At 50.0% G+C, this 17,071-nt stretch overlaps 1 protein-coding gene across 1 annotated transcript; it reads right to left on the bottom strand.

The window, feature by feature from the left end:
• Nucleotides 1–15,044: 15,044 nt before the first annotated feature.
• LOC125506993 lies at nucleotides 15,045–16,667 on the bottom strand. Its single transcript, XM_048671698.1, has one exon. The coding sequence runs from the start codon at nucleotides 16,665–16,667 to the stop codon at nucleotides 15,159–15,161; it is 1,509 nt and encodes a 502-aa protein (XP_048527655.1). The 3' UTR covers nucleotides 15,045–15,158.
• Between the last annotated feature and the right edge of the window lie 404 nt (nucleotides 16,668–17,071).

Raw genomic sequence — 17,071 nt, 5'->3', positions numbered from 1 at the left:
CAAATGGACGTCAAAACGACATTCCTTAATGGTTTCCTTAAGGAAGAATTGTATATGATGCAGCCAGAAGGTTTTGTTGATCCTAAGAATGCTGACAAGGTGTGCAAGCTCCAACGCTCAATCTCTGGGCTGGTGCAAGCATCTCGGAGTTGGAACATTCAATTTGATGAGATGATCAAAGCGTTTGGGTTTACGCAGACTTATGGAAAAGCCTGTGTTTACAAGAAAGTGAGTGGGAGCTCTGTAGCGTTTCTCATATTATATGTGGATGACATACTTTTGATGGGAAATGATATAGAATTCTTGGAAAGCATAAACGCCTACTTGAATAAGTGTTTTTCAATGAAGGACCTTGGAGAAGCTGCTTATATATTAGGCATCAAGATCTATAGAGATAGATCGAGACGCCTCATTGGTCTTTCACAAAGCACGTACCTTGACAAGATATTGAAGAAGTTCAATATGGATCAGTCCAAGAAGGGGTTCTTTCCTGTATTGCAAGGTGTGAGATTGAGCATGGCTCAATGCCCGACCACGGCAGAAGATAGAGAAAATATGAGTGTCATCCCCTATGCCTCGGCTATAGGGTCTATTATGTATGCCATGCTGTGTACCAGACCTTATGTAAACCTTGTCGTAAGTTTGGTAGGAAGGTACCAGAGTAATCCCGGCATGGAACACTGGCCAGCGGTCAAGAATATTCTGAAGTACCTGAAAAGGACTAAGGATATGTTTCTCATTTATGGAGGTGACGAAGAGCTCGTCGTAAAGGGTTACGTCGATGCTACAAACCAGATACGTGTATACTTTGAATGGTGGGACAGTCAGCTGGTGTAGTTGCAAGCAAAGCATCGTGGTATCTACATGTGAAGCGGAGTACATGGCAGCCTCGGAGGCAGCACATGAAGCAATCTGGATGAAGGAGTTCATTACAGACCTAGGAGTTATTCCCAATGCGTCGGGCCCAATGACTCTCTTCTGTGACAACACTGGAGCCATTGCCCTTGCCAAGGAGCCCAGGTTTCACAAGAAGACCAGGAATATCAAGCGTTGCTTCAACTCCATTCGTGAAAATGTTTAAAATGGAGACATAGATATTTGTAAACTGCATATGGACCTGAATATCGCAGATCCGTTGACTAAACCTCTTCCACGAGCAAAACATTGTCAACACCAGAACTCTATGGGTGTTCGATTCATCATAATGTAACTAGATTATTGACTCTAGTGCAAGTGGGAGACTGTTGGAAATATGCCCTAGAGGCAATAATAAAATGGTTATTATTATATTTCCTTGTTCATGATAATTGTCTATTGTTCATGCTATAATTGTGTTATCCGGAAATCGTAATACGTGTGTGAATACATAGACCACAACATGTCCCTAGTAAGCCTCTAGTTGACTAGCTCGTTGATCAATAGATGATTACAGTTTCCTGACCATGGGCATTGGATGTCATTGATAACGGGATCACATCATTAGGAGAATGATGTGATGGACAAGACCCTCCTAAGCATAGCGCAAGATCGTGTAGTTCGTCTGCTAAAGCTTTTCTAATGGCAAGTATCTTTTCCATAGACCATAAGATTTTGCAACTCCCGGATACCGTAGAAATGCTTTGGGTGTGCCAAACGTCACAACGTAACTGGGTGGCTATAAAGGTGCACTACGGGTATCTCCGAAAGTATCTGTTGGGTTGGCACGGATCGAGACTGGGATTTGTCACTCCGTATGACGGAGAGGTATCTCTGGGCCCACTCGGTAAGACATCAACGTAATGAGCACAATGTGACTAAGGGGTTGGTCACGGGATGATGTGTTACGGAACGAGTAAAGAGACTTGCCGTAACGAGATTGAACAAGGTATCGTTATACCGACGATCGAATCTTGGGCAAGTAACATAACGATTGACAAAGGGAATTGTATATAGGATTGATTGAATCCTCGACATCGTGGCTCATCCAATGAGATCATTGACGGTGTCTTGGACTAGGGGGTACTCACCACGTTGTCTCTCGATCTATTAGATTGGGCCGAGGCCCCCCATGGCCGTATACTTATGGGCCAGTTCGGATAGCTGCCGCATACAAGGAAGATTCCACAAATACTTGGCGATCAAGACAAGGACTTCTCCCCACCGGCGTATTCGGCTAGGACTCTTGTCAACCTAGGCCTCTGGTGCATTATATAAACCAGGGCCAGGCTAGTCGATAGAATATATATACATACAATCATACCATAAGCTACCTTCTAGGGTTTAGCCTCTCCGATCTCGTGGTAGATCTACTCTTGTAGTACCCATATCATCAATATTAATCAAGCAGGACGTAGGGTTTTACCTCCATCAAGAGGGCCCGAACCTGGGTAAAACATTGTGTCCCCTACCTCTTGTTACCATCCACCTTATAGACGCACAGTTCGGGACCCCCTACCCGAGATCCGCCGGTTTTGACACCGACATTGGTGCTTTCATTGAGAGTTCCGCTGTGTGATCGACAAAAGGATCGATGGCTCGCCTGCAGATCAACTGCGACTTCGGCGTCTTCGTCACCAGCTCGACTGGTCACCTTGGTTCGACCAAGAATTGCGCCCGTGTTCGGATCACCATGTTCGGACGAGGGCCTTCATCAAACATCAACTCCGATCTCTATCAAGGTCACGGAGGAATCATCTATGGAGCTCGGGGGCTCAACGTCAACATTGCCCTCAAGCGACCGTGCTGTTTTTTTGACAACGAACTCGTATCTGCCGCCACCACCTCCTCGAGTATCGCTTTGGCGATCTCTTTGGTGGAATTGTGCGGTATTGAGTCTATAAGAACCCTGGAAAAATTCGTCGAGTTCCGATGGAGGAATCTCTGACAATCCACGATATACCGGAGCCCTGTCAAATCTGGATGGGAATTTGGATGAGTTTAGGGCGTGGTGTCCAGCTTCTATCTCGGACGTCCTTTGGAAGATCCAACCGTTGATTGGCTGTGGAATTCCTATTTCTACCACCTCTCAAAATTTTAGCTTGATCCGACCGTCCAAACTCCAGGAACCTTCCGATTAGTGCATCACTTTTCTGATCTATTTTCTGCGCGAAAACGAATCCGACCCGAGTTCATCTTTTTTATGAACGGGATTTCGGACATCCCTTTTGAAGGAAGTTTTGTATGGGGTATTGTGTTTTGTTCCCGAACACATCCTACTAACTTTAAAGATCTTTTGAACATGATCTTCAACATCATGCTGGTGTCAACCAGTCCGGCAATATTACTCCACCGGCTCGCCGACTGCGCTAGACACGTCGTCACTTTAGCTCTCGGCAAGCCGAACAAGAGTCCGGCATCGCGAAGGTTAAATCATCATCAACATCGCCGCCCCACGAATTACACGAAGCGGGCATAGCGGCATCGCCGCACGGTCGCTTCATCAAGCCGGCATCGACCACGTCACGACCTGCATCGACAGGGCCGCACTATTGCTTCTTCAAGCTGGTGTCCATCACGCCGACCTACTTTGACTCATCGGCTGACGTCGAGGCTTCGACATATCAGCTGGACCGGGGGCTTCGCCATCTCTTCATCAACCTACTCCGGACACTTCGGCGTCACTAGCCGACCAGCTCCGTCACGTTAGCTGGGCCGAGGGCTTTGCCTCGGTGAGTCAACCTTTACCAGCATTGCCATGCCGTCATTTTATCGCCCATCAGGCAATGGGTGTGCGGAGCAAGTCCCAATTTTGGGAATCACCTTCCTTCGGATTGCTACAACAAATAAACCAGGTGCTATTAATCCTAGTATTTTTTGCTTGTTTGGGTTCATTTTTCCCAAGGAATTATTACTCTGGTTTGTCCATGATATGTACACAGGTCTATCAAATGGTGACCGCATTAACGAGGTCGCGTGGTGGTTCGATCAGTTTCCGTACATAGTCCGGCAAACGCCGCATCCGGAGCTCGGACCGACCTGTGAATTCAGGCTTTGCCACGCCTTTACTACATCATGCCGATGCCCTGCATCGACATTGGCTTCGGCGCCAGGCCATATTTCTTCTATTCCTCACTTTGCATAAATTATTTTTTATGCAACACTTTTTTTAATTATCATTATTACTATTATCTCCGGTTTGCACTATTTTTTGTGCGCAGGAAAATGATCCGGGGACTTCGGCGTCACTCTGCCGGTCTGCGTTGACCGTGCTATGTCACCACTTCGGTGTGTTGAGCTCTCCGCTCCGCCACCTTGGGACCAGCTTGGGGGATGGAACCTTGCCCCGCATCAAGCTCGGACCGCGTCATCAATACCGAACACATTACCAGCTAAGTCGCTTTCATGATCAAAGCTTTAATTTCTAACTTGTGTTCGGTTTGACCAAGCATTATACTTTTTTGGAAAAAAGTTGCTTGTAAAAAATTTCCTTGTCCAAACTTTGTTTGTGACGCATAAATTCAAATACCCAATTCATTTGGGGGCTTCCTTCATGAAGCTTTTCCACTTGCATATGATTATACTTGTACGGCTTCGTTCCTTGTTCGTGTATTACGCCACAATATGCACCATATTGACTTAAGCGATTTGCAAGCTGGGTTACCTCTCTCCTGTGTTTACCCCTACGTTCCCGATTGTTCGGCTAGGGAGTAAAGGGAGCACCTCTGCGATTGTCACGATCGGGTCGCCCGAGCCGGACCTCAGACTGGGTGAAGCCGAAAGCTAGCGCTCTTATAGTTTTCAATGATGGTCGGCACACAACGGAACTCATGAGTACAAAAAATATATTGCACAAGTCTCATAATGACAATGAGCACCGAAGAAAGGTATCGGTGGGGGTACTATTTTCTTCGAAGATGCTTCTTACACTTCATGGTAATATAGCATAAGTTTCCTGAGCGCGCTTTGTCTGTTACAACCTTATGGCCTGATTACCTGGTTATTGGAAACACCGTCGATATTCTCGACCGATGGAGTAAATAACACTTTTCGGTCCTTGACCGAAGAGGGAGAAGCTGACGGTCGGTTAAGACGCGTTTAAAGTTCGGTTGAACATAGATATGATATAAGTACTTCGGTACATGCAATCATTCTTCTACCCAAGTCACTTGGGGGCTCTTAAGTCTATTTGAGCCGTTTTATAATAAGTGTTCTTCTTCTTAGTCGTTGCAAAGTTTTATTGTTATTATTTATCACTCCTTTTTTCGACACGAGTGTGCGGTCACTAGCCGGGGAGCCTAATTTCTCTCTCAAAGCCGCTAGAGTTTAGTTTGCTAAACTGGCCTGATGAGAAGTACTCCGCCCTCGGGATAGGAGGTTGAAGCCGTAGGCTGACCCGCTCGAAGTCTTGAGATAGGATGTATCATGTTAAAGCACGACAGAAGCACTTCTTTTTTCTAAGACCAACTTTCGGATTGGCACCGAACACTTGATATTGTTCGGACGTCATGAATTTACTCACGTTTCTTGGTTTTCCAAGCTTTTTGGCACTTTTAAACTATTTGTGCTTTTCCAGCATTAGTCTCGCAGTGCAACGCCGGACACCTTTAGGGATTCGGCAAAAACATTCTCAGATATTGCTATATATGCATCGGTTTCGAATTGTGTCTTCGGTCAATAGTTGGGTTGCCCGGCTCCTGCACTTGCTTCCTACGTTTCGTTTTGTTCGGCCAGGCGTGCAAAGGGAGAACCACTGTGATTGTGCTTCCAGCTCACATGGTTAAGCACCTCAGTGGAGAAAGACGAAAACTGACTTTCACAATAAGCGTAAACTGGTCAGCGATCCGATGACTATGTTAAATGATGGATCGTTCATAACATTGGCCGAAGTGTTTACGGCTTGACCCCGACTGTCGCCGAACACTACCGGGGGCTATTAACTAGCCTCCCAAACTAAATCCTCAATATTTTGCTCTTACATTAGAGCTGAGGTTTAATGATCATGCTTAGCATGACAACCCAAAGAAAGGAACCGATAGCGAGACTATTTTCTTTGGAAGACATTTCTTCTGTTAAACAGTAATATAACTCTCTGCGTACCTTTGTTTATAAAACCGTATGGCCAGATTGCCTTGTTTGTTGTAAATCTTTGCCCTCATAAAGGCTTTATAAAGTAGGACAAACACTCCTCGGCTACTGGCCGAGGAGGTGGAAGCCGATGGTCGGTCAACAAAGTTTTGTACAATGCGGATCCGAGCATTAATGGCGTAAAGTACTTGGATACATAGAGTCATTACACATAATTTGTGATTTTACTATGGATATTGATCCTTAATTCGGCCACCCGTTCCCGCATTAAGGCTCGGGGGCTACTGGGCTTCGGGCTTATTATTTACAAATATTAAAGGGGCACATTGATCCCCTGATCTGGTGTTACCACCCGACCAGTGTCTCGGGGGCTACTGCATTGCTTGTCCAATGCAGAAAATTTTATGTGCAATATAGTTTCCAAGGAGATTTTGATCCTCAGGTTGGTCGGCCGCACCCAACCTGAGTCTCGAGGACTGAGCATGCCGCTTTTAGTGTCCCGAAGTATTCTAGCGAGCTTGGACTTGATCCTCAGGCCGATTTTGCAAATCAACCTGAATCTCAGCGGCTACTGGGATCAGCGGTCTTACGTCATCCTTCAGGTGCATCTCAGGTTTTAGACCGATACACCCCTTGAGGGCTACTGGATATATATCTCGGTAGAGAATAAATTGCACCAATAAAAAATATTCACAAAAATCGGCCCACATTCGGGGTGGTGCACCACCTCAGAAGCAGCCCGACATAAAGCTCGGGCGCTAGTGGCTGGCTCCATGGAGGGCATTTCCGACATTAAGCTCGGCTAAACTCCTTCAAACTTCTTTGAACCAAGGTGATTTACGACACCTCGGATATAGTCCGGCATTGGAGCTCGGATATAGTCCGGCGTTGGAGCTCGGATACAGTCCGGCGTTGGAGCTCGGATATACAATCCGGCATTGGAGCTCGGATACATAGTCCGGCGTTGGAGCTCGGATATATTCCGGCGTTAGAGCTGGGAAGCGGTCTGGCGTTGGTGCTCGGTTGCAAAAGATACCTTGAATACAGTCCGGCGTTGGAGCTCGGACGCAAGAGGACGCTGCTGCCCGGGAACAACTTCAAACCCGAGGTGTGGCATAAAAATAACAAGGCATTGGTAAAGGCCGAGAACTTAAAGGGGCTCCTCGGATACCCGACGTGTAAACTCGTCAAATGCATTTCGGCGATCCTCAAGATCGAAGATAAAGAAGATTTGTTGAACTAGTTTTCAAGACCGACGACCGAAGATGAAGAACAGTTCGGAAGAATCGAGGAGCGTCCCTAACTTGAAGACCGGTTCAGGGGGCTACTGACGGTGTCCTGGACTAGGGGGTACTCACCGCATCGTCTCCCGATCTATTAGATTGGGCCGAGGCCCCCCATGGCTATATACTCATGGGCCAGTTCGGACAGCTACCACATACAAGGAAGATTCCACAAAGACTTGGCGATCAAGACAAGGACTTCTCCCCACCGGCGTATTCGGCTAGGACTCTTGTTAACCTAGGCCTCTGGTGCATTATATAAACCAGGGCCAGGCTAGTCGATAGAACATATATACATACAATCATACCATAGGCTAGCTTATAGGGTTTAGCCTCTCCGATCTTGTGGTAGATCCACTCTTGTACTACCCATATCATAAATATTAATCAAGCAGGACGTAGGGTTTTACCTCCATCAAGAGGGCCCGAACCTGGGTAAAACATTGTGTCCCCTACCTCCTGTTACCATCCACCTTAGACGCACAGTTCGGGACCCCCTACCCGAGATCTGCCGGTTTTGACACCGACAATCATCATGGAACATGTGGGAGCCAGCATGGGTATCCAGATCCCGCTGTTGGTTATTGGCTGGAGAGATGTCTCGGTCATGTCTGCATGATTCCCGAACTCGTAGGGTCTACACACTTAAGGTTCGATGACGCTAGGGTTATAGGGAAAGTTTGTACGTGGTTACCGAATGTTGTTCGGAGTCCCGGATGATATCCCGGACGTAACGAGGAGTTCTGGAATGGTCCGAAGACAAAGATATATATATATATATATGGGAAGTCCTTATTCGGTCGCTGGAAGTGTTTGGGGGTTTATCGGTATTGTATCGGGACAACCGAAAGGGTTTCGGGGGTCCACCGGGAGGGTCCACCTGCCGCGGAGGGCCATATGGGCTGAATATGGAGGGGGAACCAGCCCCTAGGTGGGCTGGGCGCCAAACCCCCCAGGGCCCATGCGCCTAGGGTTTGGAGGAACCCTAAAGGGGGCGCCCCCCTTGGCTTGGGGGGCAAGCACCCCCCTTGGCCGCCCCCTCTCTAGATCCATCTGGAGGGGGCCGGCCCCCCTCTTCCTTGCCCCTATAATAGAGGGGAGGTGGGAGGGCAGCCACACCACATCCAAGGCGCAGCCCTCCCCCTCCCCAACACCTCCTCCTCCTCCCGCAACGCTTGGCGAAGCCCTGCCGGAGTACCACGCTGCTCCAACACCACCACGCCGTCGTGCTGCTGCTGGATTTGTCTTCCCCAACCTCTCCCTCTCTCCTTGCTGGATCAAGGTGTGGGGGATGTCATCGGGCTGCGCGTGTGTCGAACACGGAGGCGCCGTTGTTCGACGATTGGATCGGAATCAACCGCGATCTGAATCGCCACAAGTACGACTCCCTCATGGCTACATGCATCATTCAGATGTAGAGACCGGGGATCATCCACCTTTTCTAAAAAAATAATCTTGTGGTAATTATGCTATGTTCTCATGTGGAGTATTACACTTGCGATACTTTATTTTATGAAGACTTTTTTGAAAAAATTGGCATTGCAATTCGTGGAAAGTAGTTCACATAAAAGGAGTCGCTGCAAAAGTATTGAATCTTTTGTATCTTTATTAATTTTCTTTGCTTTTTTCAAAATGGGATCAAAATTGGAAGCATTGGCTATTCGTAGCAAGGGGTTGAATCTTTCAACTTTGTGTGTGGCTACTACATCCACTCATACTTGAGTACCTTATAAAATGATCTTTGCTAATTTTTACCAGACTATAACACACTTGTAGTTCAATTGTGAGTTTCTTCCGGTAAATGTCCAGAAATTCATTTAATAAATGGAAAATGGCAAAAAAGCACAAAAAATAAAAATATCTCGGCAATAGGCCTCCAATACGGTCTACTTTGTGTGGACATTGCAAAGTCCATTTTCAGTCTTATTTTTGGTACTTGCTTCACGCAAAAAAATATTTCTCACACTTAAAAATGAAAAATCATTTTTTTCCGACAAAGAGTTGGAAACTCCCTTTGGCAATATTGTTTAGAATAATAAGACCCATGTTTGTGCCAAATATAGTTATATTATCATGAAATATGTTGTATATATAACCATATTATCAACTGAATATAGCAAACATGCTCAAAAATTCAGTTTACTTATGAGATAAACGCACCAATGGCCATTGAACTCTTGTGAGATGAGCACATTCGTCACCCGCCTAGATGATCCTTTTTCCCCGCGTGTCTCCTTTGGCTGACAGTCATACAGGGCGGCAGAGTAGATGAGAGAGGATCACATTCATCACCCAATTTCCCGCCATCGCCGGCTCACGTTATAAAGAGGTCGGTCGGGGTGGTTCCACCATAGCCAAGCAGTACCACTCGGTAGCCTTCGTCTCCTTTAGTGCAATGGTGAGGAAGATATACACCACTTGGTTATCCACTAGAGAGCATAGCCGCAACAGCGTGGCGCCACCCGTTTTTCGCGAATATATCATTTCATTGATAGAAGGAGAAGAATGAGTACATGGGGTACAACACATGACACGGACGCAGACAGGTGTGAACATAGCGCCTGGAGCAAAGAGACAAGGAATGCTCGGCCCAAATAGAGAGGACATCATAGCTAATCCTACCAAACCCGAGCCAAGAGCGATGATGCCAAACCAACAAGAACTCCAACACCGTGCGAGCCAAAAAGTCGAGGACACCACGAGCGAGCAAGATAGTGCCTTCAAGAAAGAAGACAACGTCGAGACTCCATCACTATCCGGTCCGGGTCACCTGGACCTAGGGTTTCCCCTGAGCACGAAGAGGGGCGCAGCTAAAGGCCTTAGCAGCGCCTCCAAGAAGGAAAATGACACCCGCGGGCGCCGTCACTACCAGCACCGGCGAGCCGTGCAGGGATCTCTCCCTGGCCTGAAGCTAAGCAATCCCATAGCCGCCGAATCAGGGATCGCGGGTGGGAAGGCCAAAGTTGGTCGGAACCGCCAAGTCAGGGGGTTGGTGGGGTTGAACCCTCCACCGGAGATGGCACAACCTCCGAACCATGGGCTTGGATCTGGCAAAAGAGGGGGCTTTGAGGGGTACAGGGTAGGGTGGGCGACGACGCGATCCACACGGGGGTCTTGGCATAACGGCATCTAGCAACGCTGGCAAGCAAGGACTGGGGAGACGCAGATCCGAGTTGTCGTGGCTGTAATCATCGGGACGTCAGCGAGGAAGGGAAGCCGGAAGGGGCGTAGCTACCTGGTCGCCGGGGCCGGAGCTGCCCGGTGGAGGACGCCAGCAACAAAGGACACCAAAGAGTCGCGCCACCCATTGACTAACGAGTCCAACCAAGTTCAATTCAGATCCTGTTGAGAGAACGAGTTTAAATAACCGAGCTAACAAGTTACCCTTTTAGAGCAACTCCAACGGGGTGACCCATTTCGTCCGCTGGCGTCCGTTTGAGTTGGCACAGACACAAAAGGCGGCCCAAACAGACGCGTGCCCGCTTTTCGTTCGTGGACGACCCATTCCCTGCCCATTTTTTTAGCCGGATTTGCGTCAGCGTGGACACGAGACGTACGCGCGCGCACTCGCCTTCTCCTTCCCCGGGCCCGTTGGTCGGTGGCACATTGGCCTCCCTATTGGAACTATGTCCTAGAGGTAATAATAAAATGGTTATTATTATATTTCCTTGTTCATTATAATTGTCTATTGTTCATGCTATAATGGTGTTATCCGGAAATCGTAATAGATGTGTGAATACATAGACCACAACATGTCCCTAGTAAGCCTCTAGTTGACTAGCTCGTTGATCAATAGATGGTTACGGTTTCCTGACCATGGGCATTGGATGTCATTGATAACGGGATCACATCATTAGGAGAATGATGTGATGGACAAGACCCAATCCTAAGCATAGCGCAAGATCTTGTAGTTCGTCTGCTAAAGCTTTTCTAATGTCAAGTATCTTTTCCTTAGACCATGAGATTGTTCAACTCCCGGATACCGTAGGAATGCTTTGGGTGTGCCAAACGTCACAACGTAACTGGGTGTCTATAAAGGTGCACTACGGGTATCTCTGAAAGTATCTGTTGGGTTGGCATGAATCGAGACTGGGATTTGTCACTCCGTATGACGGAGAGGTATCTCTGGGCGCACTCGGTAAGACATCATCGTAATGAGATCAATGTGACTAAGGGGTTGGTCACAGGATGATGTGTTATGGAACAAGTAAAGAGACTTGTCGTAACGAGATTGAATAAGGTATCGGTATACCGACGATCGAATCTCGGGCAAGTAACATACCGATTGACAAAGGGAATTGTATACAAGATTGATTGAATCCTCGACATCGTGGTTCATCCGATGAGATTATCGTGGAACATGTGGGAGCCAACATGGGTATCCAGATCCCGCTGTTGGTTATTGGCTGGAGAGATGTCTCGGTCATGTCTGCATGATTCCCGAACCCGTAGGGTCTACACACTTAAGGTTCGGTGACGCTAGGGTTATAGGGAGAGTTTGTACGTGGTTACCGAATATTGTTCGGAGTCCTGGATGAGATCCCGGATGTAACGAGGAGTTCTGGAATGGTCCGGAAGTGTTCGGGGGTTTATCGGTATTGTACCGGAACCACCGAAAGGGTTTCGGGGGTCCACCGGGAGGGTCCATCTGCCCCGGAGGGCCATATGAGCTGAATATGGAGGGGAAACCAGCCCCTAGGTGGGCTGGGCGCCAAACCCCCAGGGTCCATGCGCCTAGGGTTTGGAGGAACCCTAAAGGGGGCGCCCCCCATGGCTTGGGGGGCAAGCATCCCCCCTTGGCCGCCGCCCCCCTCTAGATCCATCTAGAGGGGGCCGGCCCCCCTCTCCCTTGCCCCTATAAATAGAGGGGAGGTGGGAGGGCAGCCGCACCACATCCATGGCGCAACCCTCCCCTCCCCAACACCTCCTCCTCCTCCCGCAACGCTTGGCGAAGCCCTGCCGGAGTACCACGCTGCTCCAACACCACCACGCCGTCGTGCTGCTGCTGGAGTTGTCTTCCCCAACCTCTCCCTCTGTCCTTGCTGGATCAAGGCGTGGGAGACGTCATCGGGCTGCACATGTGTTGAACGCAAAGGCGCCGTTGTTCGGCGCTTGGATCGGAATCAACCGCGATCTGAATTGCCACGAGTACGACTCCCTCATCCGCGTTCTTGTAACGCTTCCGTGTCGCGATCTTCAAGGGTATGAAGATGCACTCCTCTCTCTCTCTCGTTGCTAGTTTCTCCATGGATTGATCTTGGTGATGCGTAGAATTTTTTTAATTTCTGGAACGATCCCCAACACTCCCCCATCCAACAGCAACCCTCGCCCGTCTCCTTCGTCGCCGCCGCCGCCCATTTTTGCCGGCGACTGTGCCAGATACCGGTGTCTTCACATCCGCCCAGCAATGACACCAATTCCCACGTCACCCGCCACCGCCGTCTTGCCGCCGGGGAGCCGACTGCTTCCCACCCCCGCTCCTCCCACCACACAGCCGCCCGCGACCAAGAAGCCGCCTCGCCGCCCCGGCCAGATCCTCGCCAGCATGCTCTTCGGACGCCGGCCCACTCGTCGGACGCCGGCAGGGCAGCTAGCTAGTCCGTGCGCGCCACGACTTCCTTCGCCGGCTGTCTCTTTCGTCGACGCCCGCAAGTTGTTCGACAGTTTGCCAAGGTACAAAATGGACTCTGCCGACGAGTTCTTTTTTCACAATTTCCTTTGCGACTCCGATGGTTCGTCGTCCGATGACGAGGAGGAGATTTTGGCTGCCGTGTTGGTCCATCACCACCTCAACAGCCAACGGCCGTTGTTCCGTGGCTCCATTCCGGGCCACCTTCCGGCGTTGAATCGCAACCGAGAGAGCGGTCATTTCCTTCTTTGGAAGGACTACTTTGATACAACAACCCCGTTGTTCAAACATAAAAAATTCCATCACCATTTTCGTATGAGTAGGCATCTTTCCAACCGTATTAGAGAGGCGGTGGTCGCCTATGATGGCTATTTCAAGTGCAAAGAGGATGACGTTGGCAAGATTGGTTTCTCCTCTTATCAGAAATGCACTGCCGCCATCCGAATGCTTGCATACGGAGTGCTCGGTGATCTCATTGACGAGTACGTCCGTATGAGCGAGTCTACATGCCTAGAGTCCCTGTATAAGTTCTGCAAGGCTGTTATTGCTGCGTTGGGCCCTGAGTAGTTGAGAGAGCCGACTCCTGAAGATACAACCCGTTTGTTGGCGATGAATGTCAGCAGGGGCTTCCCAGGAATGCTTGGCAGCATAGACTGCATGCACTGGGAGTGGAAGAACCGCCCTTCTGCTTGGCAAGGGCAGTATAAGGGCCATGTCAGGGCTTGCACTGTCATACTAGAGGTCATGGCGTCTCAAGATCTCTGGACCTGGCACTCTTTCTTTGGCATGACTGGATCACACAATGATATCAATGTGCTTCAGCGCTCGCCGGTGTTTGCTAGGCTTGCCGAAGGCAATAACCCACCGGTGAACTTTACTATCAACGGTCACAACTACGACAAAGGATACTACTTGAGTGATGGTATCTATCCTCAGTGGACCACTATTGTCAAGACAATCCCCAACCCTGTCGGAGAGAAAAAGAAAAGATTTGCCCAAGAGCAAGAGAGTGCTAGGAAGGATGTCGAGCGTGCCTTTGGTGTTTTGCAATCTCGATGGGGCATCGTTCGGTATCCTGCTAATACCTGGAGCACGCAGAAACTGTGGGAGGTGATGACTGCTTGTGTGATCATGCACAATATAATCGTAGAAGACGAGCGCCCGGAACGTTTGTACGATCAAGGGTTTCAGTTTTAGGGTGAGAATGTTGTGCCTGAGCATGGAGAGCGACAACGTTTGAACAGTTCATCCAATTTCATCATGACATGCGTGATTGGGAAACTCACGTGCAACTGCAAAATGATTATGTGGGCTCATGTTGGCAACCAATAGAGGTATCTTCTTTTATTCGGCTTGCAAAACTATGTGAAACATTTTTATTTTTGTTCGGCTTGTAAAACTATACTATTTTATTCAAACTATGTTATTTGATTATATGTTTATATGCAAAATTGAGCTATTTGTTGAAATTCAGCGGCGAGCCGGCCACGCCGGCATATATGGATCGGCGCGTTGGGCCGCTGCCGACCCATATCTAAAACAGGGCGAACGCCGGACGGACGGCCGACCCAAACGAACGAATAGCGGACGAAATCGTCGCCCGTTTGGATCGCCCCATTAAAGTTGCTTTTAACTGATTAATCTCGGTACTCATAATGTACATGCGACAAATACCAATACTGTTGTTGATTGTTGTCAGTTGTGCAGTGCACCATTTCCAAATAGTCGATGGTTACTTACAGCTACCACCTTAACCCAAAGAAGAGTTTGCGATCTTTTAGGTCATTGACAACACGGAGGAAAAATAAGACTACATGGGGAGGTTCGAGTATGTAAAACATTATTGATCATGTAATTAATCAATAACATTGCTAAAGTTTATGAGTTTTGTATCCGTATTCGGTGGAGTATGGGTTGAACGTCTATTTGAAACCACTCCACATCCAAGGTGGAATGATTTGGTGGCGTTCAAAGAAATGCGCTTTGGTGTAAACTATTGATTATTGTAATTTGTGAGAAAAGTATGTGTCCATAAATACTTTTTTATTGATTGTTCTATATATAAAGCATATATGGTTATTGTTCAAGTTTATAATAAGTTTAACGAATTGAACGACCTAACTGGCAAGTTACACAAGTCCAGCTGACTTTAAATATAGCGATCTTGCTTGGCTCGGCTCGGCTCAAATTCTAGCCCTAGATGTCTTGAAACCACCGTGGTCTGATAATAACCATTTTCTTGATCAGACAGACGTGCAGATAGACGTACTTCCTTTGTCTCTAGTCTCTACCCTCATGGGCACCGGTGGTGCATGGAGACGCTCGCCGGTCTTCTCGGCCTCCATCAATGCCGCGAGGCTCCCTTCCCTCTCAAGGGGCGCCATTGCCGGCCTCCTTTCTTCTTCCACGCCACCTTCTCCCTTCACGTATAAACCGTCGCCCTCCACGTCGTAGAAGTTGCCCGTCCTCACCTCCTGCGCCAGCGCGCACGGCGCGCAGAAGAGCCACTTGGCGTAGTCCGCCGCCGCCACCGTGGTACGCCGTCCGCCGCACACGGGAGCGCAGAACCGGTCGTCAGCCGGCAGCCCGAACCTCTTCCTCATCCGCGTTCGCCAGAACCCCCCGTAAGTGAGACCGAGCACGGAGAGCAGCGCGCCCGCGGCGCCGACGAGGTACCCGAGCGTGGCGTCACGGATGCTGAGCGCGGCGACCGCGAAGACCAGCAGCGGCGCGGCGCAGAGGAGCGCGAAGGTGAAGGCGTGCACGTACATGTTGCCCAGGCCCAGGCGCTCCATGTTCCACCCGAACACGCAGAAGGTGCACGACAGCGACATCGCCGCCACCGTGGGATCGTCGGCGAGGTCGAACAGCCCGCCGGCCCACTCCGGCTTGCTGACCACCACTCTGCCGCTGCCCGTACGATCGTATCGGGCCACGGCGCTCTCCTTCACCGTCGCGGCCTCCTCGTCGACAGAGTCCGGGAGCGCGATCTTCTGTCCGAGCGGGCCGTAGACCATGTACAGGCAGGCGACGACGGGGGTGCCGGAGCCGAGCGCCATCAAGAGGTTAACGGCCCAGCCGGGGCGCCTGTCGTTGCGGAAGAGCCAGAAGAGCGCGCAGTAGGCGTACTGCGCGAAGCAGGTGGCATGCAGGAGGAGCACGACGACCGCCACGTGGAGGCGCTCGCGCCTGACGCCCCCGGCGCAGTTCTTGCAGTACACGGCCCGGAGCTCAGCGACGTCGGCGGGGGCGCGCCACCGGAGGAGGAGCGCGAGATGGTGGCAGAGTCGCGGGTGCTGGTAGACGCACATGATGGTGAAGAGCGCGTTGAGCATCTGGTTGGCCACCTCCGTCCACCGCCGCCGGCGCGACGCGTCTGGCACGTCGGAGTCGAGCGCCCCCACCATGAGCAGGAGCACGAAGACCACCCCCGCAGCAACGAAGGCGAACCACACGAGCAGCGCGGCGTTCATGGGATGCCTAGCCCACGCCACGCCCCTGTCCCGCACCCGGCGCCAGTCAACGGCGCGCGCGACCGGCGGCGAGCGGAGGAAGTTGCTGTACGCCGCGCGCGTGCGGAGGCTGGCGACGCGAGCGAGGACGGCGCCCTTGGAGGGCGCGGCCCTGAGGAAGTCGAGCAGCCTCTCCTTCTTCGGACCCTCGCCGGGGCGGGGGCTCGGCAGCTCAGCGATAGTGATGCCGTCGTCGGCATGGGCTTCCTTGGCCTTGGGTGACCTCTCCTGTGACTCCATGGCTGCCCTCAGCTACGTACGTTGCACCAAGAGTGCTTGGATGCTTATATACACGATACACGTGGGAGGTGAGTTTTGTCAAGTCTAGTACGTAGGTGACGGCCGAATTCGTGTTCTTGTTTTCTGAACTCCACGAGAGACTGAATCAATGGGTGCAGACAAATTTCAGATACAGTTCGTCAGGATGGACCCAGCCCACGGAAACACAGTTAGGGTTCAGTTGTGGCGTACGGTGACAAGAAATATGTGCGTTTGCTTCCAGCACGCCACACAGGACTTTGCAAATTACCCCTGCTTTTTGCTCCGGAAATCATCTGAACATGTGATTATGTGAAGCTGAGAACTGTTTCGAGTTGGTGAATAGCGCAGCAGAGTAGCAGGGCAGCACCAACGGACAAAGCAGA

The sequence above is a fragment of the Triticum urartu genome, chromosome 5 (genome assembly GCF_003073215.2).
Source record: "Triticum urartu cultivar G1812 chromosome 5, Tu2.1, whole genome shotgun sequence".
NCBI lineage: Eukaryota > Viridiplantae > Streptophyta > Magnoliopsida > Poales > Poaceae > Triticum > Triticum urartu.
This window is presented reverse-complemented; position numbering and strand designations above follow the sequence as displayed.